The 24,863-nt window shown below is 40.4% G+C and overlaps 1 protein-coding gene across 6 annotated transcripts in view; it reads left to right on the forward strand.

Moving 5' to 3' along the window:
- arhgap32b (Rho GTPase activating protein 32b) overlaps window positions 1-24,863 on the forward strand; it is a 162,630-nt gene that overhangs the window by 118,390 nt on the left and 19,377 nt on the right. For 3 of the 6 annotated variants that reach the window (XM_042498778.2, XM_088088924.1, XM_088088926.1), the window contains 5 exons: window positions 422-499; window positions 2,648-2,729; window positions 5,316-5,366; window positions 6,949-7,023; window positions 22,583-22,732. In XM_042498778.2, the coding sequence (XP_042354712.2) occupies window positions 422-499; window positions 2,648-2,729; window positions 5,316-5,366; window positions 6,949-7,023; window positions 22,583-22,732 (436 nt within the window). Of the gene's footprint in view, window positions 1-421; window positions 500-2,647; window positions 2,730-5,315; window positions 5,367-6,948; window positions 7,024-13,311; window positions 13,562-22,582; window positions 22,733-24,863 lie in introns of those variants that run through there. The other 3 variants (XM_088088925.1, XM_042498779.2, XM_042498780.2) reach the window with 3 other exon arrangements.

The raw sequence follows: 24,863 nt of genomic DNA on the forward strand, positions 1-24,863 counted from the left end.
CAACAGTACACACATACACACACACGCACACACACACACACACACACACACACACACACACAGTGTCTCTGTCTCTAAATATACTGAGATTGTATTGGAATTCCTCGCAGATATTTCATCATCTGTTGTTGACGGACAGAGATGAGGGAAAAAAAAGGAAAAAGAACTGCAGGAGCAATGATGCTGTCTTTTAAATACAAATGATCTCTTTTGGTGTCACCATGAGCAAACTGAGCAGCTGAATTGGTTCATTTTTAGACATCAGCTCAGGACAAATCACTTAGCTCAGAACAATACAATTGCATTTGAAAGTTAAAGCATCACTTAATAATGCTTTAAATGTTAGCAATGGCTGATGTCTTCCATGGACAAAAGCTAAAGGGACAATCAGAAACATGCTCTGTCTTCCCTCTCTCTGCAGGTTGGTGACATTGTGTCAGTGATTGACATGCCCCCTAAGGAAGACACCACATGGTGGAGGGGCAAGCACGGCTTTCAGGTACGCATCTCACTAAACACTTTGCAGGCTGGTGGCAAAGACACACACACCCACACACACATTTGATCTCCCTCTGTCTTTTCCTCTGGCTGTAAACTTTCGATTTATACTTGAGGTGTTTCAAGGACAAGGAAAGAACTTTGCTTTGTGAGGCAGATTTCAAATATTCAGAGTTTGTTGAAAGACAAAGCGAGATACAAATCCTCTTTCCTGAGAAGCTTTTGAGCAGATTACATGGTGTGTGCCACCCCCTGTAACACTCAACTCATTCAAACTCCCACTTCAGCACAGTCCTGAAACACACTGAAAATTGTGCTGTTTAGAGCTTCTGTTTCAGTCTCAGTTCTGCCAGTTTCAGCTCTCAGGATTATGGAGTCTAAACATGTTATGTCTTTACAGTACTCATTTAGTTTTCAGTGGAATGAAATGAGAAGAATGTACTCATCACACATAATTACATTTGTGGCTGTAAGAAAAGAAACTACTAAATTCTAGCATTTGTGGAGCAGTGAGTCAGAGCAGTTTGAAGAGGAAGAAGACAGAAACCATGTGTCTCTTAACCAGCACAGTGCCTGAGGAGGCACTAGCATGTAGTTGTATGTTTCACCCAGAGCTTAAACTGCAAGTCATGGTGTTGTTGAGCTTGCTGCAAAGTGAGAAACCACAGACTGGCTTCACAATAACATGGATAATCACCAGGGTCACATTCATCATGTCCATGTTATGTGTATGTGTATAGGCTCCACCCAGACAAATATGTACAAAACGCTGTGGGCCTGATTTACTCAGCCGGAGTTCAGACAGGCACGTTGAATGTTTTGGATGAGACATAAAATACGATCCAGAAAGTCCAGTTTGAAAAACAGATGAATGCGTTTTGCTTGCAGATTGGATTTTACTTCCCTGGAAAGTTAACACAGGAGTAATTATTTTATCTTTTGTCGCAATCATTGTGAGGTTGAAATACACAGTGAATGGTACAAAGGAAGCTACCAGGAATGTGTGTTTACTTGCATGAATGCAACTGCTGGAGACTTCTGTGTTGGCACCCTTGTCCCACTGCAGGACTGACTCTAGTTAAATGAATCAAGTGAGTATCTTCCAAAGTTACAGTTTTCAAAACAAAAATCCCACATTATTTACACATTTTCAATCAGAGCCTGGTTTAAAGGCTGAAGTCTGGCTGAACCTCCTCTGACCTGCTGTCCCCACTCCTTACTGCCCTCCTCCTCTTGTGTGTTTTGGCTCTCTGCCTACATGAGCAGAGCTGCCAGTCAGGCTCAGTGGGATGGTAGCAGCCAGCAGGCACTTACAGATCACTTGAGTTATATTTCAGAGGAGTTGTTGGTGGCTGGAGACCACTGCCCTGCTCTGAACCACAGAGCTTCTCCCTCTGAACAGGCAGAGACTAGAGGAGGCTGCTTTCCACAGATGGATGGTGACTGAGCCCATGACTGCCTGCAGCCCCCTTTATATGTGAGAGTTACACTCTCTAGATTTAGCCTTTTCCTACTGACTTGAAATTCCTGAAAAAGTTTTGAAACAAGAAAAAAATGTTTTCAAGGCATGGAAATGGTTTGGAATGAAAAGAATGTTTTGAAAAAGTTTTGACTCTACATGCTGTCGGCTGCCTGAAACTCAACAAACTGAGCAGCAGATGCACAGACCTGCAGTACCGCCTGTATCCATCAGGAGGGAGTCAGACGTCCCGTCGCTGAGAGGTTGTGTTTGTTTCTGAGGTGTGCCACTGGGAGACATCTGGCTGACTGACACCATGTAGACCAGGGATACTCTACGTGCTTTGTTTCGGGGCCACTTTGGCAATATGACCAGAAGCCAGTGACAGCAGCCCCAAACGTGTTTTGGATTTCAGAATATTTCTATGATTTTATGACATTTCCAGGATTTCAGTACATTTGTAGGATTTTGGGGAATTTCCATGATTTTAGGACATTTTGAGGATATAATGAGGTTTTTAGGATTTTGGGACATTTCAAGGTATTTAGGACATTAGGGATGTAGCTAGGACCTCTGTTGGGGGCAGAGATACTATGTCATCTCTCTATATATATCTTCATTTTATCATCTAAATCTGACTGCACTTCCTCCCTCCTCTCCCTGTCTGTCTCACTCCTGTGCTCTCTCCAGGTTGGCTTCTTTCCCAGTGAGTGTGTGGAGCTCATAAATGATAAAGTGCCGCAGTCCATGACCAACACGGTGCCAAAACCAGGTACTACTACTCCTCCTCTTAAACGATTCACACAAAATGTGTTTGAAGGAAGTTATCACTGATGGCAGGTGATATGGCTGTATGCTCAGGAAGCAGTTAGGTCTCTGATGGATGATGTACAGTAGCTTGTGGTGTGTGTGTGTGTGTGTGTGTGTGTGTGTGTGTGTGTGTGTGTGTGTGTGTGTGTGTGTGTGTGTGTGTGTGTGTGTGTGTGTGTGTGTGTGTGAATTTCACAATCACATTTTCCAGGCCTGGAAAAGTCATAGAATTGGCAAAAAAATCATTGAATGTTTTGAAAAAGTCATGACATTTTTTTTGTGTGAAATGTAATCTGCCGTGGATAAGATTCCATGTAATGTAACATAACACCTGATATAGAAGAAGGTAAGAACATGTACTCATATATAAACACACATATCTGACAAATATTTCTGTCATATACTAGGTAGGTTTTTGTCTGTTTTCATAAAACTGAGTCACAAAGCATGATCATTAGTATAAAGATAATATAACTTCAATTCAGAAGTATGTTACAGTGAAAGGAAAGCATTAATTCTGACACATCTCACCCTGAAAGCCGGCTTATCATGTTCTATTGACTCAGCACTATACAAATCCACTGCAAATAACTGTACTAATCTATTGCTGTCCAGAGCAAACAGATAAACTCTTTAGCATGCTCCTGAGAGTGCCAAACACAAATGTACAAAATAAACCCTCTCAGAATCAAAGACAACACTTCCCAACATTTGGCAGCTGTGATACTTGAGACTCAGATGACTTGAGATGTTCTTGAACTTTGCCCTCACTTCTTCACACACTGGATTATGCACTGCAGTTTACGTCATGCTGCTATGACCAAGTCCTTTTGATCAAACCTCAGTGTCCTGTCCACGCCACGTCCGCATCTCCTAAATCCAAAGAGCAATCTAACCAGTATGACTCACTGTGAGTTTGGGGTGAGCGAGTGGAGCCGGGGCTCCTAACCATCCAAAACCCTCAGAGACTTCGGGGTCTGCGTTAAGTGATGACACAGCAATGAAAAATGCCAACTCCACAAGATCCACAATTATGAGTGCAGGGATATCATTATAGGCACAGGGTTTGGGGTGCTTTTAGTCGCCCGTGTTATCTGATGTGCCAGTCAAGTTTTTTAGCCTTTCAGACTGTGTGTTTGATCAGAAGTGCATCTTGCGATGGAGAGTTAACTGTCACAGTGCACACATAGCACACGTCACAGGCTGCGACTCAGTCTGCCTGCCCCCACCCCCTAACCCCACCTCCTGCTTTACAGCAATGTTTTAATGCTTGTTGTTGTTTTTTTGTTTGCTATTTGCACGTTTCTTCATTTGTCAATCATGCCTTTTATTTACAGAGCGTCTGCAGGTCAAGTATATTATTTAGAGATTCTGAATACAGATAAATAATTTCTTTTTTTTCTTCTTCTCTGTCTTCGTAACTGATTAGTTGTGTTCTTTAGCCACGTTCAATAGGCTTGGGCTGTATGCAATATTTCAACCCTTCATACCTTCCTGTACTTTCACCAGGTATAAAGTTTATGACTGTGTTAAGTGTGCAGTGCTATTTACTTTCAGCTTTTCAGACAAAAAAATACACAGTAGAAACCCACAACATTTTATGAAAAATATTGTTTTTACAATTATTTTTTTATTAAACAGAGAAATACAACTGTACAGCTCTTGAAAACCAACTTTCTCTCGGTCACAAAAAACTGAGACTTAACTGCCTCGTTGATGCATCATAAAACACACTTTGTTCAGCCTCTACACAAACAAAATCAAACACCCACCCATTGTTAATAAAAAGTAATATTCTCAAACCTATTGTCCTTATTAAACAGAGAAATACAACTGTATACCTTTAACTCATAAAACACACTTCAGTCAAACCCGACAGAAACATAAAAAAACTCACCCAAACCATTTGGGTTCCTCTTGCTAGTGATCAAGTTAGTAATCCATAATTCACCGAGATAGATGTAAAAAACATTTTGTTATTCTCCATGGTCTCTTTCTGCCTGCTGGCCATTGTCTGTTTACAGTCCTGTAACTTCTCCCTCCACCACTAGGTGTTGCTGTGTCTTTCAGCTCAGCTGCCTGTTCCACCAGTAGAGACCAGAGACTGAGCTCTGGTGGTGCGTGCTGTGCACTGTATACAATGAGTTTATGAGAAAGAGGAGTGCCTGGTTTTAAACCACATTGAAAAACATACTCTTGGGATTTCTTATTACCAACTGGTATACTGTAATACTGTGATACTGCCCAAGCCTAATGTTCAATCAGAAATATGCTGTTTGTGTGTAGTAATCTAAATAGTGAAAATCAAATTTTACCATTTGGTTTTCTAAAACCTGCAGATGTCGTGTTATCAGTAATATTAACATGACTCTAGATGGGCTCTGACTCGGACTCTAGAATCAAGTTTATAATCAGTAACAGAAAAACTAACTCACTGTGATGGTGTTGAATCTGCCTGCTTGTGCATCATTAATACTGTTGTTGAATGTACAGTATTATTAGCATGTGTCTTGATCTGTTGCATTTGACTGTGACTCCTCTGCCTCAGCCTCCCCCTGCTCTGGTCTGCAGCCTGCTTCTTGGAGTCTCTTCCCTCCCTGTGCGTGTTGGTATACACACTCAATCCACCTGTCCACTCTCTCCACCCTCACTCGCTCACACACAAAAATGCATTTGCACATTTGGACATGTATGACATATTGTTTCTCTGAGTTTAAATGCAGTTAAAGTTATAACCCAGAAGATTTCAGTCCCGGTTGGTTTGACAGTACCTGTGCTTACTGGTTGGAACAGCAGTTAAATACTTCAGGCTTGGAGGTGTGCAGCCAGTCACCTCAGCTCTTCATCTAACAGCCCACTGATGTCAGCCCCTGTTGCTACATTAGCCCACAAAAATTTAAAACAGATTCTAAAAATGCCCTAAATTACCTTTGTCTTGTTTAGTTCCTTATTGAGGAACGATCCCAATCAGCACCAACCCTGAAAATAAAAAATAAAAATTTAAAACAAAAACAAAAAAAAACACTGCATTTCATGTGTCTGCTTCACAATAAATGCTGCCCTGTTTTTCACCAGTTGACTTCTTTCTCTGTGAACCAGCAGCAGCAGCAGGAAATGCTGGTTCACAGTAGCAGTAACTTTATACAGCTTTTGATGTTAGGAGAGTCAACAGTAAACACTCAGTGTGTTTACATGGTGTTAGAAAAAGTCAAGTAATTGTTAGTCCAACTAAAATGGGACTTTTAAAATACATGTGAACATGTTTCTCCAAGTGAAATACGACTAAATCAAATTTCTCGAAATCGGACTAACACGCCCAGATAACATGATTGGAAGTCGAGCTATTCTGTCATGTAAACACCTCAGTTTGACTTTAACTGGACTCTGTGTTCTGCGTGTGCTCCTAGTCACTGCGCTGGCTTCCCTCAGTGGTTAGAGATGGGGACTGTTCATTACTTATTAGGGGGGAAGGGCTGCTGCAAAACAGATCAGGCATTTTTAAATACGTAAACACTGAGGAGGGAATTTTTTAATTTTGGCTTAGGTGAGGGAAAAGGTATAATTTTATATTTGTTTAAAATAAAAAAAGTCACCCCATTGGACTATAATTGTGGCTCGATCAAACTGTGCATGTAAACCTGCTGATAGAAGCTGACATCAGTTAGATTAAATCACAATTAGTAATGCTGGATCACATGTTGCAGCATTTCCCAGGTATAGGAAGGCATTTTGAATCTCATGCAGGAGTGGCAGACCCTGACGCCAACAACAAAAACTTCTAAATAGAGAGGCAATTGCATAAGAATGTAAATACACTGTATGGCGACTGCTGAAACAATGCAGAAACAGGGTTTGATTTTGTAAAAGTCTTCTGGATTACAACTTTAATGTCAAAGTTCTCTCGATGGAGAAAACTTGTAATAATGAATGCAAAGTTTCTTTCACTGAGTATACTTGATTACTAAATTGGTGGTTCTTAAATCTCCAGATTTCTGACAAAACAGTTTACTGCTTTAGCATCAAAGTATAATGTTAAAGCTGCACAGACCCAAAGTACACAGTGTCTCTGTTCTCTAACTTGAAGTGCTTCTCTCCCTCTGCTGACTCTCTCATGTCTCCATCATCCATCCATCCATCCATCCATGTGTCTGTGGGTCCATCTGTCCATCGGCTGCATGCAGACTTGGAGATGGAGAATGTAATACAGGACAGTGCATGGGTGGCCGACCCGCTAAACCACTACAGCCTAAGTTCAGGTAGATGAAAATCCTTTGGTGTGCTGCACTGCCACGCCCCCTAACCAAGAACTAACCCTCTAACCCCAGTATTGTGTGTGCACTGTGTGACCCTAACAGGACCTGCCTATACTACTGTCACAAGATTTACATTTGGCAACATGTTGTGTATGTTTTGGTGTTACAAAAGAGGAAGACCTTTCAGACCACAATAGATTCCCCTGTCTCTGACCTTTAATTCACTTATCCACGTTCTCCCCACACTCTGTCGGACACATCTGACTCTGCAGAAATAGTAGAGCATTTATGACAAAGTAATGTGCAAAAGGGTACGTGCATGTGTGTGTGTGCGTGCATGGGTTTCTGTAAACTTCCTTTCCCTTAAATTGCCATAATCTCATATGAGAAACAAACAGTATTACATGCAAATAGTGGCCATGTTTCTCTTGTGAAGTTTGTGACTTCCAGTCCTGCAGATTCCCTCTGCTTTGTGAGATTCTTCTTCATGCGGCTTTATTTTGGATATGTTTTAGGTTTTGTGAAAATGAATGTTTTTTGAAATGGCATGTTTCTGTAAAAGAAAGCAAAAACACTATAAATAAAATAGACTTAGACCCCCACGCCCCTCCACACACACACACACACACACACACACACACACACACACAAACACTGCAAATGCACTACTTACTTTCAGCTTTTCAGACAAATAAATACATAACATAATCCCACAAAATGTTAAGAAAAGTAATATTCTCATGCTATTATTTTTATTATACAACTGTGAATACAACTTTGTTTGGGTTAAAGAAGGCTGATGAGGCTCCGTTGCCTCAATAACGTGAAGTCCACTGTTCCAACAATCACCAGCTCAGTTTAGTTGAAATAAATCCTTAATTCACCAAGGTAGATATAAAAACATGCCATTACTCCCCATGGTCTCTCTCTGCCTGCTGGCTGCCGGCTGTTTACAATTCTTTAACTTCTCTAACCTCTCCCTCCACTACTAGGTGTAGTTGTGTCTTACAGCTCAGCTGCCTGTTACACCAGTAGAGACTGTAGACTGAGCTCTGGCGGTGCGTGCTGTGCACTACATACAATGAGCTTAATAGGAAGTGAATCCCCTGTATTTATGACGGTATTGAAAAACATACCTTTGGGATATCTAAATATCCTGCTATACCATATTACTATGATACCATCCAAGCCTAGTATAAAACTTTTGGGATAAGATGTAGTAGTGTTACAATAAAACCCTAAATATGTTGTTCTCAAAAGAGAATAATCTTCTTCCTCCAGCCCTCTGTTGTTTTTCTGTTGTGCCCCTCAAGGTGTATGCAAATGAGTTCAGGGGTGAGCCAGGTTACTACAGCATTTCTCTGAGCTGCTGAATGTTCCCTGTGTCTGGACGAGGGCCAGCTGTGTTTGTGTGTCTGTATGGTCGGAGCTGAAAGGCCACGGCAGGGGTGCTGTGGCGCTAGGTCTCGACCGGCCTTGATTTATTTAATCCTTTTACAATGAGGGGGCCTGTAAACCCATCCATTGAGCGTTAAGCTTTGTCCCGCAACAGTAAGAATCTCTGTCTCCCTCTCCATGGTGACTGAAAGAGCACATTCCTGCAGGGAGCCACACAGCACTGGAAAAATCTGCTTGCTCTGCCTAGATCCACTCTGCTCACCACTAACCTTTGCAGTTTTTCAGTGAAACGATGGAAATTGTTACATGCTGCTCTGCTTTGGTTCAAATGGAGACTAAAAAAGCTAGGAGAGATTCGTCCTTCGCTGTGTGTGCTTATGTTGTGTTGCAGAGGAATCAGACAGAACAGAGAATACTCTATTCTCAGTAAAAGTAGACTCTTTTGTTGACATCAGTGTGAAAATAAAGAGTTGTGAGCTTTGGATAAAAAATGACAGTCAGCCTTCTTTCCACCCCAGACAACCCAATAGACCTACCAGTTACTGACCCAGATGTAGGGCCCCTTCTGTTCCCCTCCTCATTGCAGGCCTTCGTCATGTCTGGGGACCAGTGATTTGGGCAGCTGTGAGCACACATGAGCCAAGACAGCTGGTTATGTGAAGGAGAGAGGACGGGAAATGGAGAGAAAACGTGTGAGACAGAGTGAGATTTGTCCTCCTGTTCCCGAGGATCTCATATCATTTCCTGGTGCTCTGGTTCTGCTCTGTGAAACTATGTACAGTCCCTTGTGTAACATGTTGCTCTGTGGCTTCAATAAGAGAGTGTTTTTGTAGGCCGCACCTTTGTTTGGGGGGAGGCTGCTTTTGATTACACACCAACAACTCAGCTGTGTTGTAAACTGAGGGACTGTGGAAAGCCCACAGAGCACTTTTACACTTTTGTTCCCTTCAGTGGACTAACTGCAAAATATTGATCAATAGATGCATTACACAGTATTGTTACATCATTGTTGTCATCAGTCATATTGGTGTCTCATTATAAAACAAATGATTATGTAATGTGTTGTTGCTAAGCTTCAAAGCATGGAGACATATAGCCAGCAGCTATGTGTGTTTAGGTTGCAGACAGCGAGCTGTCCTGCTCCTGTACATTGAACTAAGCGTGCAGCTGCAAAATACACTTCCTCCTTCTTTCCATGACATTACTCGGATGCATGCAAAATATCCGCTGATATGATACATGACGAAACACAAAGCTCTCATTCTGTTACATGGTGTATGATATCAGGACAGGAGCTCTCTATTTCCTGTACAAGTGACTGTTGTATTACATTGACAACCAAACTGCCCCCAACTGCTCTAACAGTGCACCACTGAATTCATCTGATTGTATCTTTAAGGAATCATGAAAAATGTACTGGAGCAACATCATTTTTCTTGTGCTGCTTTCAGACATCTCTCACAATGGTTAAACCTTTGAACCCTGAGCACATTGATGAGGTTCTTGATTTTTTCTTTTTTTTTAAATTAACAAAAACATGGGGGAAAAATTGGTGAGGGATGTTCCACAAATTGCAGGAAATTAGTAGATTTAGAAATTATTTATTATTTATATTTATAATATTTTAAAAGGCTAGAGAAAATGTTGAGTGACAAAAAAGCGAGGGAGAAATTGTATTTCTGATTATCATAATTACATATTTAAAGTTATGTTACAGAATTATTATAATTTTTAAAGTACTCTTTCCAAGTTTTGTTTGCCTTTTTGTGTGTGTTTTTTTTCTATTCATTTTTATTATTCTTATTATTTTTATGTTTTTCGGTAATTTTCTCATACTTACTTCTTGCTACATTTTGGGTCATTTCTTCTTTTGCTTCTCATTTCCTTCTTCCCATCAAAAGAAATCAAGCAGTTTTTCTCAGGTTTCAAGGGGTTTAAAGCACTTAACTTTTTACAAAGTGGACAACTGAATTAGAGGAGACAAAAGTCTTGTTTATTTATAGACCAATGCCATCGGTTACAGTTTAAGATCAGTTCAGGGAGGAGATGCTAATAGGCTTCATTTTCACAAGTTATCATTTCACTTTGTTTCTTGCTTGGAGTGTTTCTGGTCTGTTAGTGGCGCTGCTGGTGACACACAGGACAGTTTGACTTTGATCCCTGGGACAAAGAACAAACTTGTTGAGTTGAACTTAGTTTGACTTTCTCAGTCATTTTCCCTAGTGTGTGGATTAGTGCTGGTGCTGGAGGGGGAAACTATTTCATAGAACAGGACATTACATTCACATGGATGCTGCACAGTGTTAGAACAAATATTCAGAGCCTTTAGATAAGTTAACCCTTTGAAACCTGTGCAAATTGGGTTTATTTCTTTCAAAAAAGATAAAGGGGCAACAACAGAAGTAATGACCCAAAAATTATTAAGATTTAAAAGTATAAGAAAATTACCTGGAAATTAACAACAAAACAAAACAACAAAAACAAAAAGCACACAAAAAACAAGGAAATAACCTGTGAAAAGTGCTTAAAATTGTATTAATATTGTAGCATTATTTTAACTATGTAATTCTGATAATAATAAACATAGTTTTTAGCTTTTTTCTTTTCCCTAGACATTTTTCCCTTTCTTTTTCAAAATAATTTTCTAAATCTACTAATTTCTTGCAATTTGTGGAACCTTTCTCCCTGTTTTTGAAAGAAATCACACCAATTTGCTCAGAGTTCAAGGTTGAATTACACGTGAAAGGCGTCTGAAAGCAGCGATGTTGCTCCAGGTGACTGATACTATATTACTATATAGGACGTTGTCAGATTGTTTATGCTGATCGATGCATGAGCAGCATTATACTGTTGAAGATGGTTGAGGTGGAGTGAGTTTGAACTTCTTTATAAACAGCTGGCGAGTTTAGTCCTGTGGTTCACTGGCTGGGGGTCGTACCCCAAACTGTTTCAGATAAATCTGTGGCTTTGTGAAATATTGGATAATTTAACCTCTTTGGGCCTCAGTATAAGTACAAATACTTTCAAATTACACTTAAGTACAGTAATTGCTTGAAAGTATATAGTTACTGTCCACCAATGAGGATGAAAACACCAGAGCCAACAGACATGGAGAACTGTATGGATAGGCCCACACAAATGTCTGTCTTTGTGGAACTTGTTAAAAGTATGTCAGGTTGAAGTAATCCCATGCAGATGAAAGGTCTGACTCCAATCTCTTGATTCTTGACGGACAACAAACTAGTTTGACTTTATTGTGACTCCACGTCTGCTCAGGGACTTAGCTAGTTAAGGAATGAATAAGATAATTCTTTCAGAGGGGGAGCTGATTTAAAGTCAAGGCGAGGCTATCCTTTATGTTGTTTTGACAGAGAATAAAAGCAGGGATGCTGCTTGTTAGGAGTGTGTGTGTGTGTGTGTGTGTGTGTGTGTGTGTGTGTGTGTGTGTGTGTGTGTGTGTGTGTGTGTGTGTGTGAGTGTGAGTGTGAGTGTGAGTGAACATGCGGCTTCGCAGTGTAAAGAACTGTTTTGCTGCTGTGTAAACCGAGGCTCACCTCCTGGCTGTCTGACTCCTGTGCTGCCTTCATATACTGTCAGGAATATTGTAATGCAGCACGTGCAAGAGGAGAGAAGTGTGCTAAAGGGAGGAGAACATACATACTGTGTTAATAACTGATAGCCGGTCACATCAGTAACATTTTTACTACTCATTGTTACCTCCTCATGTATCACTGTAGCACAGAGGGGCTCCAGCTGTTTGATTTTACACGGCTGCTTTGTTTCGCAACACATTTTATTATAGCTGGACAGACTAAAGAGCAGCAAAGCTTTACAGCAGTGATACTCAACTAATGGCCTGTGGGCCAAATGTGGCCTCAGATAGGGTACCTGTTGGCCCTTGAACCAGTTTTTAATTCACAATAAAAACTAAATGATTCACACTGGGAATGAAGTTTTTTACTCTTAGTATATATAAGGTGAAAGAGTTCATTAAATTGCATTAAAACAGTTTCTTTTTTATTCAAATGGAAGATCCCCCAAACCCACCATCTGCTCCTAGTTAAGCTCCTAATGTCCTAAAGTCCCAGAAACGTCCTAAAATCCTAAAAATGTCCTAAAATCCTTGAAATTTTCTGAAATTCTAGAAATGTCCTAAAATCTCAGAAATGTCCTAAAATCCTAGAAATGTCCTAAAATTCCAGAAATGTCCTGAAATCCTAGAAACACCATAAAATCCAAGAAATGTCCTAAAATTGAAATCCTATATGTCCGAAAAGCCTAGAAACATGCTAACATCTTAGAAATGTCCAAAAATTCCAGAAATGTCCAAGATTCTTAGAAAAATCCTAAAATCATAGAAACCACCTAAAGTCCTAGAAATGCACTTAAATCATTGAAATGTCCTAAAATCTGAAAAACAGCCTGTAGTTCTAGAAATGTCCTAAAATCTTAGAAACATGTATGAGGCTTCTTCGACTGACCCTTGTCCTCCTGTCATTTTGCAAAAGTGGCGTCAAGCAAAGCAAGTGGGATATTCCTGCTTTACAGCATTTACAGGCTCTGACTTTGGACTCTGGGGGCTCAGAAGGAACTGTTTTGGTAAAAAATTAAGAAAGTGAAGCACAGTCTGCTGGCTTGGCATCGTGTGTTTTTATGTTGATATTGAACTGAAAGTTTTTATTTAGGTCCATCTACCCTGTCATATTGATTTAGTATGAAACTGACTTCTGCAAAACTCCGTTTTCTTTCTGTGATGAAGAGCCGGTAATTCCCATATTTGTGTGAGCACTTAAAGGCAGCACGTGTGTGACTAGCAGCGGAGGGAGCCGTGTGTGTGTGTGTGTGTGTGTGTGTGTGTGTGTGTGTGTGTGTGAGAGAGAGAGAGAGAGAGAGAGAGAGAGAGCTCACAGAGCACAGAGCAAAGTCTCCGCCGCTCCTCTGCTCGTTGTGTCCAAACTTTAAACGTGTTATTTTTCTCAGCCGGTCAAAGGGACTTTGCTGTTTTTGCGACATTCACGCAGGGTTCCATCGTTCTTCTGCCCCTGTGTTGGAAAGAAAACGATAAGTACGGTTGCTGTACTTTGGACCTATTTTGAAATCTTGCCATAAAGCCTCAGAACAAGTCCAGCGTTATGGAACCAAGGTAGGACAACGTGTTTGGATTCGGGCTGTTATTTTCTATGTTCTCTTCAGTGTTTTTATTGTTAGCACAGGCAAACGTTACACATCTTTCCTAACGTAAGGCAGGACACTGTTACCAGTTAGCATAATGCTACATGGACCGTGTTAGAGACTGCACTCCCAGTGATGGAAGGGTTTCCTCGGACCGAAAGAAGTGTGGAAAATATGACTCTTTCTTCACTCCGCATTTTTCCATCAGAGCAAAAAAACCACTAAAAAAATATTACATTTGCCTCTTCCCTCAAGTGTTAAAATATTTAGGCTACAAGTTATCATTAATGCCAGAAATTCGTAACCGTTAGGCTGTTAAACAAAGACTGAAAACTTCAGAAGATATAAAATGAAAGTTTCATAAAGTTTAACTTTTAAAATGCAGTTTTAGACAACGAAAGATTGACAACGAATTAAGTAAACCATTTGAAACCTGAGCAAATTGGCTTGATTACTTTCAAAAACATGTAAAGAAGGCAATGCCTAACGAAAGAAGAAATGACCCCAAAAATAGAAGGTAGTTTCAAAGACGAGAAAATTACCTCAAAATTAGTTTAAAAATGTAAAAACCTGAAAAACAGAACTGATCTGGATAAAAGGGAAGAAGGGCAAAAACGGAAGAAATGACCCAAAAATCAGCAAGAAATAATGTAAAATGTAAGAAGATTACTTGAACATTAGCTAAATACAAAATGTAAAAGTCAATTTTTCATTAAAAAAATAAAAAAACACAAAAATGACCTGGAAAATGCTTAAAAATGGAAAGAAGGGCAACAAAGGAACAGATGAAACTAAAATTAGCAAAAAAATAAATAAAAAGTGTAAGAAAATTATCCAAGCATTAGTATAAAAAACATAAAAGACAGTTATAAAAAACCACAAAAATGGCCTGGAGAAATGGTTTCAATTTTTTTTCCTCCTAAACATTTCCCCTCAGCTCTTTGAAAAACAATTTTGTAAATCTACTAATTTGTGAAACTTTTCCTAAGAAGTTAGTCATTGCCTTTTTCCCATGTGTTTGAAAGAAATGGCACCACTGTGCTCAGAGTTCAAAGGTTTAAATACTTGTGAACAGTGTCTAAAAGCAGCGCAATAATAATGATGTTACCCAGGTTTGGAAGGGTTAAACATTGGAAGTGAAGTTTATACAGTGTTTAGTTGGGAAGAATCTGTATCAACATGTGTCACTGTAGCCTTTCATAAAGTTGCCCTCACATCAGTGCTGAAGTCAGCCAAGGCAAACCTCTGACAGCACCAGGCAGCCCTCCATCACTGACATTCATGAAATCATTAAGAAATTACTTTTTATATTTGATCTCCTTATTAAGTTTTCATAGTAGCTTAAGTGATTTGAAAATTTCCGATAGTTGATCTTTGATCTTTCATGACACACTTGTATGATTTTTGTTTCTGATTTTCGGATGTGGCAAGTACAGTTATGCCATTTAGTATAATTATACCACACAGGGCCCGGCTAACGTCCGCCTCTGTCCTCTGCTCCCTCTGTCCTCTGCTCCCTCTGTCCTCTGCTCCCTCTGTCCTCTGCTCCCTCTGTCCTCTGTTCCCTCTGCTGAAGTTGTGTTCAGTGGTGCATTGAAAGATAGGACAATAAGGCATTTTGCCCCTGCTATCAGCACACACTTTGGCCTTCGTGTCCAAACACAGGTCACTGTCACTCATGGCTGCCTTATAAAAGGCACACACTGCTCTGTTGTTTACACACTCAACGGCCGTCCACACACACCCGCAGCAGAGGGTTGGGATGTGCTAATGGGTGTTAACACAGTGTCTCCCAGTGTTCTGTTCTGTTCAGTCTGATAAGTAATGCAAACATCATCGCTGTAGCAATCAGCTCTCGATGGACAAATGTCCCAGTTTTATTGACAGTGATCAGGACAGGAGATTAATAATAGTCATTAAAGGATTGTTGTGTTCATAATGTGGCTGTAAAAAAATTACGCTAGAGAAGCAATTGCAGACCTCCTCAGACTCACTATTTACTTATGTGATAGTCAGACTCCATTTTTCAGCATTACAAGGTTCTGGAAAACTTAAATTTGAAGGACCTACCACAGTAAAAAACTTATTTTGCCCATTTAGAAAAGCTCTTGGCACATTAACAAATCCCATTCCAGCCGAAACTGTTGTTCTCACAGCCTGTAGATTTCTGAGGTGGGTGATGTAATCATATCCAAACCATTCACATAATGATTTGTGAAAGTCCAACAGTGAGGAGGGAGGCAGTTTGAATTTCCCGCTCTGCTGCCTGCATGGGCGTGGGTGTCTGTTGAGTCTCGAGGGGGTGCTGGCTGAAGTGAACAGGCTGAGCTGAGCCATGATGAGAGCATTGTGAAGCCCCGAGGAGCTGTGGTCACACCTACTGGTGGCTGTGTATTCAGGGAACACACACACACACACACACACACACACACACACACACACACACAGTGGTTGTATCAAATATCTGGGGCCACAGACTGCTGGTTGGTTCTGTATTGTCATTGCTCTATGTTAGGAACCAGTGGGACTCTGTTGTGTTGCTGTGAAGTTGGTATTTTCCTCCAATGTGTGTCCTTTGAAAAGCCTCTCGCTAAGCGGATGGAATGAGGCGGTCGGTTTTGGGCTGGAGCAGGGAAGCAGAGCATGATGTTTGCCATTACGTCTGTAATTGTCCCTGCTGTAATGCTTGGCCTCTTTCCTCCTTACCTCGAGGTTGTCATATCCCTGCCTCTCACTGAGCTCTCCGGGGGGAAAAGCGTCATCACAGACACACAGTCAGCTCAGAGCTGCAACTGAGACCTGACAGAGTTCCTCAGGCATCAGAACCATCCTGCGCTCTGTTTGGCTGTGTCCTATCTGCATTTTATCTCTTATCTATGCAAATGTCAGGCATGGACTATTGCCTCTCATTTCCCTGGCTGTGAACATCTGTCTCCCTTTCCTATTGTGTGACATGTCCACAATATGCCATCAGATTTTATAATGTTTGCAAATATCCAAAAACATTCCACAGAAATGATTTAATCCCAGTTTTTAGTGTTAAAGAGGCACCCCACCTGTCATGATTAGAACTCTATAAAGCCTGTAACAGTTTGATAATGTCTTCTGTGTCTCTGAAGGAGCCTTGTCAACTCTGAGAAAATAACCCTGATGATGTCATTTTATCATTTGTGTTTGGCATGTCAAATTTATAACACGTGACACTTCCATTCTGTGTTACAAACTGGAAGTGTGGCGTTTGAAAGACATGAGCCCTTTTTACACAGAGATGGTGTTACAGAGCTGTTATAAGTCCCTTCTTTAGGCGTCCTTTACATGTTTATTCAGAAACAGACGACCGTCATGCTGCTCCAGTGTGTGATTTCAAATAGGTTCCAGCATCACAGAATCAAAACAGGTGATAGCTTTGATGTCTAACAAGGCAATTTAGCCTAATGATAAAATAGAAAATTAAATAAAATCTCTGTTTTTTTTCCACACCAAATTCGATTGCCCTAAAAACAAACTACAAATGACAAAACAAAATACCCAGTCCAAGTTTTGCTTTGATTTAAGTAATAAAAAATGGACTGACACGTGTCCCCTGTAAGACTTCCAACTTTGTGAATGTGCAGTACTAAACTTCTGGAATAGCTCTTTAAGTCTCCACAAGCTGTAAATGTTGTGATTAAAGTTTGAGAGTTTGAAAGGTTGATAGTTCCACACTCCTTAAAGTGATTGCCTCTCACCCAGCCGGGTTTCAGCAGTGAGTGTGTCAGAGTCAGTCTTTGTGTGGAGAGCTGCTGGCCCTCACACTGTCATCTGCCAGACAGTAAGCAGATGGGAGTCTCTGTCCTTCCTCTGGAGAGTCATGCTCATCATTGCACTCCTTTTCCTCACCTCTTACAGTCAGTCTGCTTTTCTTAATAAAAGTGATGTGTCAGTGTAAGCCAGCACAGTTGCACAGTCAGCCCTCCTCCTCTCCATGATACTGAAGGCCTCTCAGATGCCTCAACAGTGAGTAAACAAAGCTGCCTCAGCGGTTTTGTTGGCGGAACAGCAGAGCAGAAGGAATTTCTCCCTGCGGGGCGAATTGTAGTTCCACTTTCCCTGAAATGGAACGGTGGGTCCTGTTTGCGGATGCTGGCACAGCGGCCAGCTGTTGATTCAGAATTGATTGTGCTGCTTCATTAAAATGGCACACAATAGAGATGCAGGACTCAAAAGTTTGTTTCAAATGTTATATATCTACTTTGCGGAGAGGTTATTAACCCTTAGTGTGGGCTTTAATATTACATACTCTCATAATGCTCTGCACTCAAAATGCACTTTTCAAGATCATCTATAAAAAATGTTGTACATGAATATGATTGTCTTCTTTCATTGAGTTTATGTTTTTAACCAACAAAAGTCCTGATGATAAATATAAAATATTCATTAACTTTCAGAATTTTAATCCTGTAAATGCCAGCTTTTTGTCATGATGCTACTATGTTTCTAGAAGAAAACACACACACACACACACACACACACTCAAAAGAATTATTTTCAATGTACTACATGCAAAGTAGATTTTTTTTGCTGATGTCATCCTGCGATATGTCAATGATTTGCAGCTACATTGATTGTGACAGTGCACCTAGTGGAAATAGCATGTATTTTCTCCATATGCCAAATATGGCAAAATCATGTCATCAGGTGGAAAAAAGAAAAAAATGACAAATTCCAAGGCAAAAGCCCAGAATGACACCCAGAAATAATACAATGCAGAGTGAGAGTGGTTAGCATGTTGACATGTGAAGAATGGATACAGTGTAACTCTTTCCTGACACTTAAGAGTTCTCCACTGATACAACATCCCCCTCCTGTAAGACTGTCCACTCTCCATGGATGATGGAGGTAAAAAAAAGATCATAATCAGTGCAGCAGTACCAGAAATGTCATCTTTTTTATTCCACACATTCTTCTTGTGTGTCAAAACCAGATGCCACAAATATTACCCAGAATGCATAAGTAAGGAGAAGACAGACATTCAGACATTTGTCCATGCATTTTTGGTAGTATGCGATCAGTACAATGGAGAAACTGTGAATTAATTCAGCTTCCACACAGAAAGCTTCCATTCCCTTCAGCTCATTAGTTTGACTCGCGTATTGATGTTTGCATTCTGAATGTACTCGGATGGACTGTCAATTAAGTGTGCTGCCCACAGTGTACTCCATATTGTACATTTAGCATGCAGACAGACAGCCTCATTAATTTTTACCTAATGGTCTATGGGCAGGAGGGCCGAGGCTCACACAGTGGAGCTGGTTCTAAATGAGGACTGGACAAGATATCAATGTTGTATCTATATGTATAATTGCAAAGTGATTAAGTTTTCTGAACTTACAGACTGCTTAGCTGTTCTGTTATTTGCCGCTACCTACTTAGTCATTATATTCACATTACTTTTGATTATTATTCAAAAATCTCATTGTGTAAAACTTTTTTTTTAAGTACCAATTGTCAACCCTAAAATATAAAATATAAAATATTGTTGCAATGTCAATATTAGGGGTCGACCGATATTGTTTTCTTAGGGTCCATACCGATACAGATTATTAGTACTTAATGAGACTAATAACCGATATCTGGAACCGATATGCATTAACAATAAAAATGAAAATATTTCTGTCAAAATGAAGATTTTGGAATATAACGAACTCCAACACAAAACTTTGTTTAAATGCCTTTAGCCAATGTTTAATCAAAACTGAAACAGGCAACATCATATACAGCAAGTTCCCTGCAACATTTTTTTTATAAAGTTCAGTGAAAATTTAATTAAAAAATGAATGAATAAAAATAACTCCCTGAGGTTTTACAAAGAAAAAGTTCCTCCCATCCTGACACTGTCTTTGCATTTTCTCATTAATTAATTCAGTCGGTGATCATTAAAATAAAACGCAGATACAGATAATTGGCAAAATGCCAAATATTGGCCCCAATAATCTCCAAGGCTGACAATCTGTCGACCCTTAGTAAATATCAAAGTATTTGGTCCAAAAAAATTGTGATAAATGATTTTCTCCATATGGCCCAGCCTTATTCTAAATAATGATATTGATAACAGCATGTTTGTGCTTCATGATGGTGTGTAAGTCTCTGTTAATGAATCACAATATCATGCTGTGAGTAAAGATGCTGCCCTGACACTTTTATCGTATTGTTGTTATCTTCCAAACACACCATTCAGCCATAACTTTCTTTAACAGAGCTTGTTTTGTTTGTTGAGACAGTCTTTGCTGAGCGATGGCCTACTTTCAGCTGTACTGCAATCAAAGCAGAGCTCAGCTTGGCACAGCAAGTTAAGACTTTACCTCTGAAGACGTGTCATTTATTTGATTTAATTCTAAATGCATTTGTCTTGAAGTTGCTTTGTGTGTATGTGTGTGTGTGTGTGTGTGTGTGTGTGTGTGTGTGTGTGTGTGTGTGTGAGAGAGAGAGTGTGAGAGTGTGTGTTGGACTGAAGTTTGAAACAGGTAATATAATGAGAGTTGTGGAATGATTGTGACCTGAATGTTTATAATCAGATAGAGGAATGTGATCTGGAATATCAATAACAAACTGATGAAACACAGGAGTTTTTCTACTTTAGCCCTCAGTCATGTTGGTGTGATCACAGTTTCAGATGTGGTGTGGCTGAAAGAACATCATGATCATAGATCAGATAGGTAATCTGTGATATCAATTTCCTCAGTGGTAACCTTTCGGCAAGTGTTTCCTGGGTTGTTCTGTTTCTGTCCTGAGTGAGACTGCATGTCTGTTTGGAGCGTCAGGAGCGTTAAGCGTTGCTGATTGCTCCATGTTGTTCTTTCAGTCTGCAGGATTCAGAAAGGATAGTTGTGCTGTCGCCTGTAAGAGCACAAGACTGCAGAGTAAAGCAATAATTGGAAGAATTGTTGGTCAAAGTTGGTGTGAAGTGCAGCACGATCCAAGTGTCCACAGAGAGACAACTACTTAAAGGTGAGGTCCAAGACGAGAATGTCTGAGACAGTAACAGGCACTGAGGGTGGACCACTGACACCGCGGAGCGAATAAAGAGACTGAGAAGATGAGTGGTTACAAGACACTGTTTTATTCTTTGAGGTGTGTTTGGTCTGGGTCAAAAGCTTTACAGAGCAGTGAAGAATGAAAAACAGAAAAGAGAAACTGATGCTGCTTTAAAGGGATACTTTGCTGATTTTTAACCAGCTTTGTATTTAAGCAATGTGGGTAGTGTATGTAGATGAGCTGAGGTAAACCTTCCTTCATCTAACCAGTGATGCAGTTTACATCATTTGGCGATATTTTGTTGGCTCTTGGGGCTGTTGCTCAAAATACAGGCTGTACTTCAAAGTTTTTGTATTGCCCGCTAACCCTTCTGCCATTACCACTCACACAGTGAGTATAGAGCTGGATCAAGATCCACACCTTCTCGCCCCTCTCTGTGTCTAAAACCAAAATCCAATCAAATGGTGGAACTAGGCAGTGATGATCAAATATAAATCATTAATTATGTTACTGCACTGCCTATTTCTCACCTAAAATGTTTTCAGAAAAGTTTTCAAAGCCCCATATCACCATAATGGTGAGAGTTTGCTGAAAACGGAGACCGAAAAAGTGAAGCTAAAACTGTAAAACTAAGCAGCGCTAATCAAATATAAACCAACATTCTGTTAGTGTGTTGCATAATTCTCACCTCAAATGTTTTCAGAAATATGTTTTAGCTAACTGTTTAACTGTAAAAAAAAATCCAGCTGCCTGCTCTTGTGTCGGAAAGATGAGGTCACATTACGTCAGATTCATTCTGGTCGTTGTAGTTCTTCCTCTGGAGCAAAAGTGAATGCCACAGTCCTTATTCTCTTTTTACACTAGTCAGGGAGCACCAGTTTCAAAGTATTCGCATCTTATTACTGCAGAGTCAGCCCAGTTTTATATAATGAGTCTCTATGTTGGTTATTTAAGATTTTTCAGAGCTCACCTGGGAAGCATCCTGTACATCTCAGTAGGCTCCTCTTCTTCATAGTTGAACAATATACTTGAATTGTCAGCTTAGTAAGTGCAATGTTCAAATGTTGAAATTATTTGTTTTTTACCCTGTTTTTTAATCAATAATCTCTAGTCATCTGCAGTATCTCTATATAACTCCTCTGACATTTGATGGATTGGCATCAGTGCACTTACTATATGCATGTTAGATAAAGTCTGATGCTGCTTTGGTCAGTCCTTGGAAAACTGGGTTGGAACTCTTTTGTGTGACTGTTTTATATTCTGTTTTTATTTTTTTGTGTCTGGTTAACCAAGACTGATATACGACTGAAACTGACCTGAGTTCTCATTTGAAGGTGAATTGATGCTCTCATCAGACAGCCTTCTTTCATTTGTATATGAGAGTTAAAGAAACATACCCGAGAGCAGACAAACACTGCTGTTTTCATCTCACCAGTTACTGACAGTGTGCGATTTCCACTGAACATCTTTTGAACAAATCTCTGGAGTCAAAGCCAGCTCCATTGTCCCCGGCTCCAAAAGAATGCAGGTTGTTTGATTCACTTGATAGCCTTTCCACATCTCACTAAAGCAGAGAAAACAACTGGTGTGTAGTTTAAGAAGCTTACGACCCTTTCCCAGGCATAGTATCTAATTAATGCGGTTTGGTACGCTCCTGTTTTGTCCTGTTTTGAAGGGGAGCGGAGGACACTGGTATTGGATGTAGAAGATTCCTTTGTAGTTGCCTGGGAGGTGGTATTTAAGAACGAAGCCTTCGCCTCAAGGAAACTACACATGCAGAAAGAAGGGGTTTGCAAAAGAATGAAGCCGAAACGCACAATGGGACAACCCTGAGCGGCCTGTATGGGTTTTTGCTCTGGTACATAGATAGAGCCTGTGTGAAAGCTGTGCCAGTGTCAAAGACACACTCACTGTAGAGAAGTAAAACGTTTTATAAGAGATCTAAGATGTGTCCTTCCTTCCTTCCCTTGTCCCTCAGTGTCTAAAAAGCACGGGAAGCTGATCACCTTCTTGCGCTCCTTCATGAAGTCCAGGCCGACCAAGCAGAAGCTGAAGCAGAGAGGCATCCTCCGGGAGAGGGTGTTCGGCTGCGACCTGGGAGAACACCTCCTCAACTCTGGACATGACGGTGAGAGACATGCAGACACACCGAAGAGCAGTTAACAGTATCTCCTGTTTTGTTTTAACCAACATCAGTTGTCAGATAGTGGACTTAAATTGCCAGGGCCTTGACTGATTAATGGCAGAGAGAACATGTTTCCATTAGAGACTGGCTTTGATTCCTGATCTCGTCTGTTCCCTGGTGAGTGCAATCTCAAAACGTCCCTGTTTACCTTTTGACTTGATATATTTACTCCACCATCTGGTTTCAGCTCAGCTCATTTGGAACCTTGACTGAGGTGGTAATAAAAATGACCAGGTACTATCCACAACTTTTGCCAATTGAAAACCAAAAACAAAAAAAGTTACCAAGTAAGTTGAGTTGAGTCAAGCCGTGCTGTAAATCAGATGCTACATCTAGCAGCTGGTTAGCTTAGCTTTGCACAAAGACTGGAAGCAGGGGGAAAAGCGAGCTGGGCTCTGTCCAAAGGTTTGTTGATATGTTCAAAATCTAAAGTGTAAAAAGAACTTGTTGTGGTTTTATGGGTGGTCATGTGCAGGACTTTTTCCAGTGCAGTGACTTCCTGAAGTCTCTGCTGGTTGGCTGGCTCTCTCAGTGATGACAACACTCATAGTAGTGACTCTGTCCAAACAAGAAATAGTCCCTCCTGATGTTATTTGACTAGGACATCATGTGACTGTCTGCTTTGGTTTCATCATTGACAGTATTTAGATGTGCAAGAGACAGTAGTTTGTCAGGTTCAGTTAGATTTCAATGTTATTTTTCTAGAGTGGGAATTATTCCATAAAATCATCATTAATACATTTAAGCCCCCTCCGTCATCAGCAGTGTCAGCGAGGCAGATTTGGCTGCCGTTGGGCTTCATGAGTGGAAAAAAACTCCTGCTGAAACAAGCTTTTGTCCAGCTGTCTCCAACCAAATGGTAGTGATGTGAAAAAGAAGAGGCAGCAGGAGTGCTTCTGGTGTCCCTCAAACCACCAGTGCTCATGGAAGGGAATAAAAACGGGGGAACTTATGACCAAAAAACAGTAGTACAAAAGAACCAGTTCCAGGCACTCAGGATGGTTTGAAAAGCATAAAAGGCCTTTAATTCAAAGGGCTAGAAACATTAAAAATACACCAATGCACCCTGTGTTCACCCTGAAAAAGGCACAAGCCGATACACGTTGGTATATTTATAATGTTTCTAGCACTGTCAATTAAAGGCCTTCTATTCTTTCCAAACCATCCTGAGTGCCTGGACCTGGATCTTTTATACCACTGTCAGATGGTAGTAATATTGATGGCGTGATCAGTGTCATTTGCACTAACAGCTACACAGCAAGCCGAGGACAGGGGAACATCATGATCCATTAGGCTTAAATTATGGAACATTAATATTAACATATTAATGTTTAACATATGCCAGTGCCTTCATGACTGACAGAGCTCAGTGTTTATTCGTATTTTGTTGTAGAAAATGTTAGCACTCCAAACACACTGCTTCTTCCATTCCAATTAATAAGTGAATGGTTTCAAATGGAGCCATCATATACTTTCTCAAAAACAAATACACACAACTGGCTATGTGTAAACAAACACCAGTTGGCTCTGCTTGTAATTAAGATATCTGTTGGGCTAAAGTCCATATGTACATCAGTCTACTGGAGCTGCATTGATTTTGTGAGCTCTCAGCAGCGCTTGTGTGCTAGAGGAGCTGATGTGATGGTGTCAGTGACAGAGTGGATAATGTTGTCCTGATTACACTGCAACATCAAATCCAACCACTGTAATGATGCTACTCTACTGCTGAAGCCTGATCAATAACTTGATATCACTTCATGTTGACACCAACTGTGAAACCCATGTATTCATGTTAATGGATCATACTCTGTGTTGGAACATGATTGGTTCAGCACATTAGCTCACTGTGATCACACAGTCCTGTCTAACAAGTGTCAGGTCACAGATTAGTGCTGGGCTGTGTGCATTACAGTCACACATTCATAGGTGAAGAAGTTAGGCCTTGACCTCAATAAGTTACTTTGACACATAGAGATAAGGAACTCTGTCACATTTTCTGGGTCAAAAGGTCAGCAGGTTCTGACCAGAGTTTGTGTGACTTTCTCATTTACACTATTTACACTAAAAGTGGAAG

Source organism: Plectropomus leopardus, chromosome 15, assembly GCF_026936395.1.
Source record: "Plectropomus leopardus strain MGB_pleo_1.0 chromosome 15, ASM2693639v1, whole genome shotgun sequence".
NCBI classification, from domain to species: Eukaryota; Metazoa; Chordata; class Actinopteri; order Perciformes; family Serranidae; genus Plectropomus; species Plectropomus leopardus.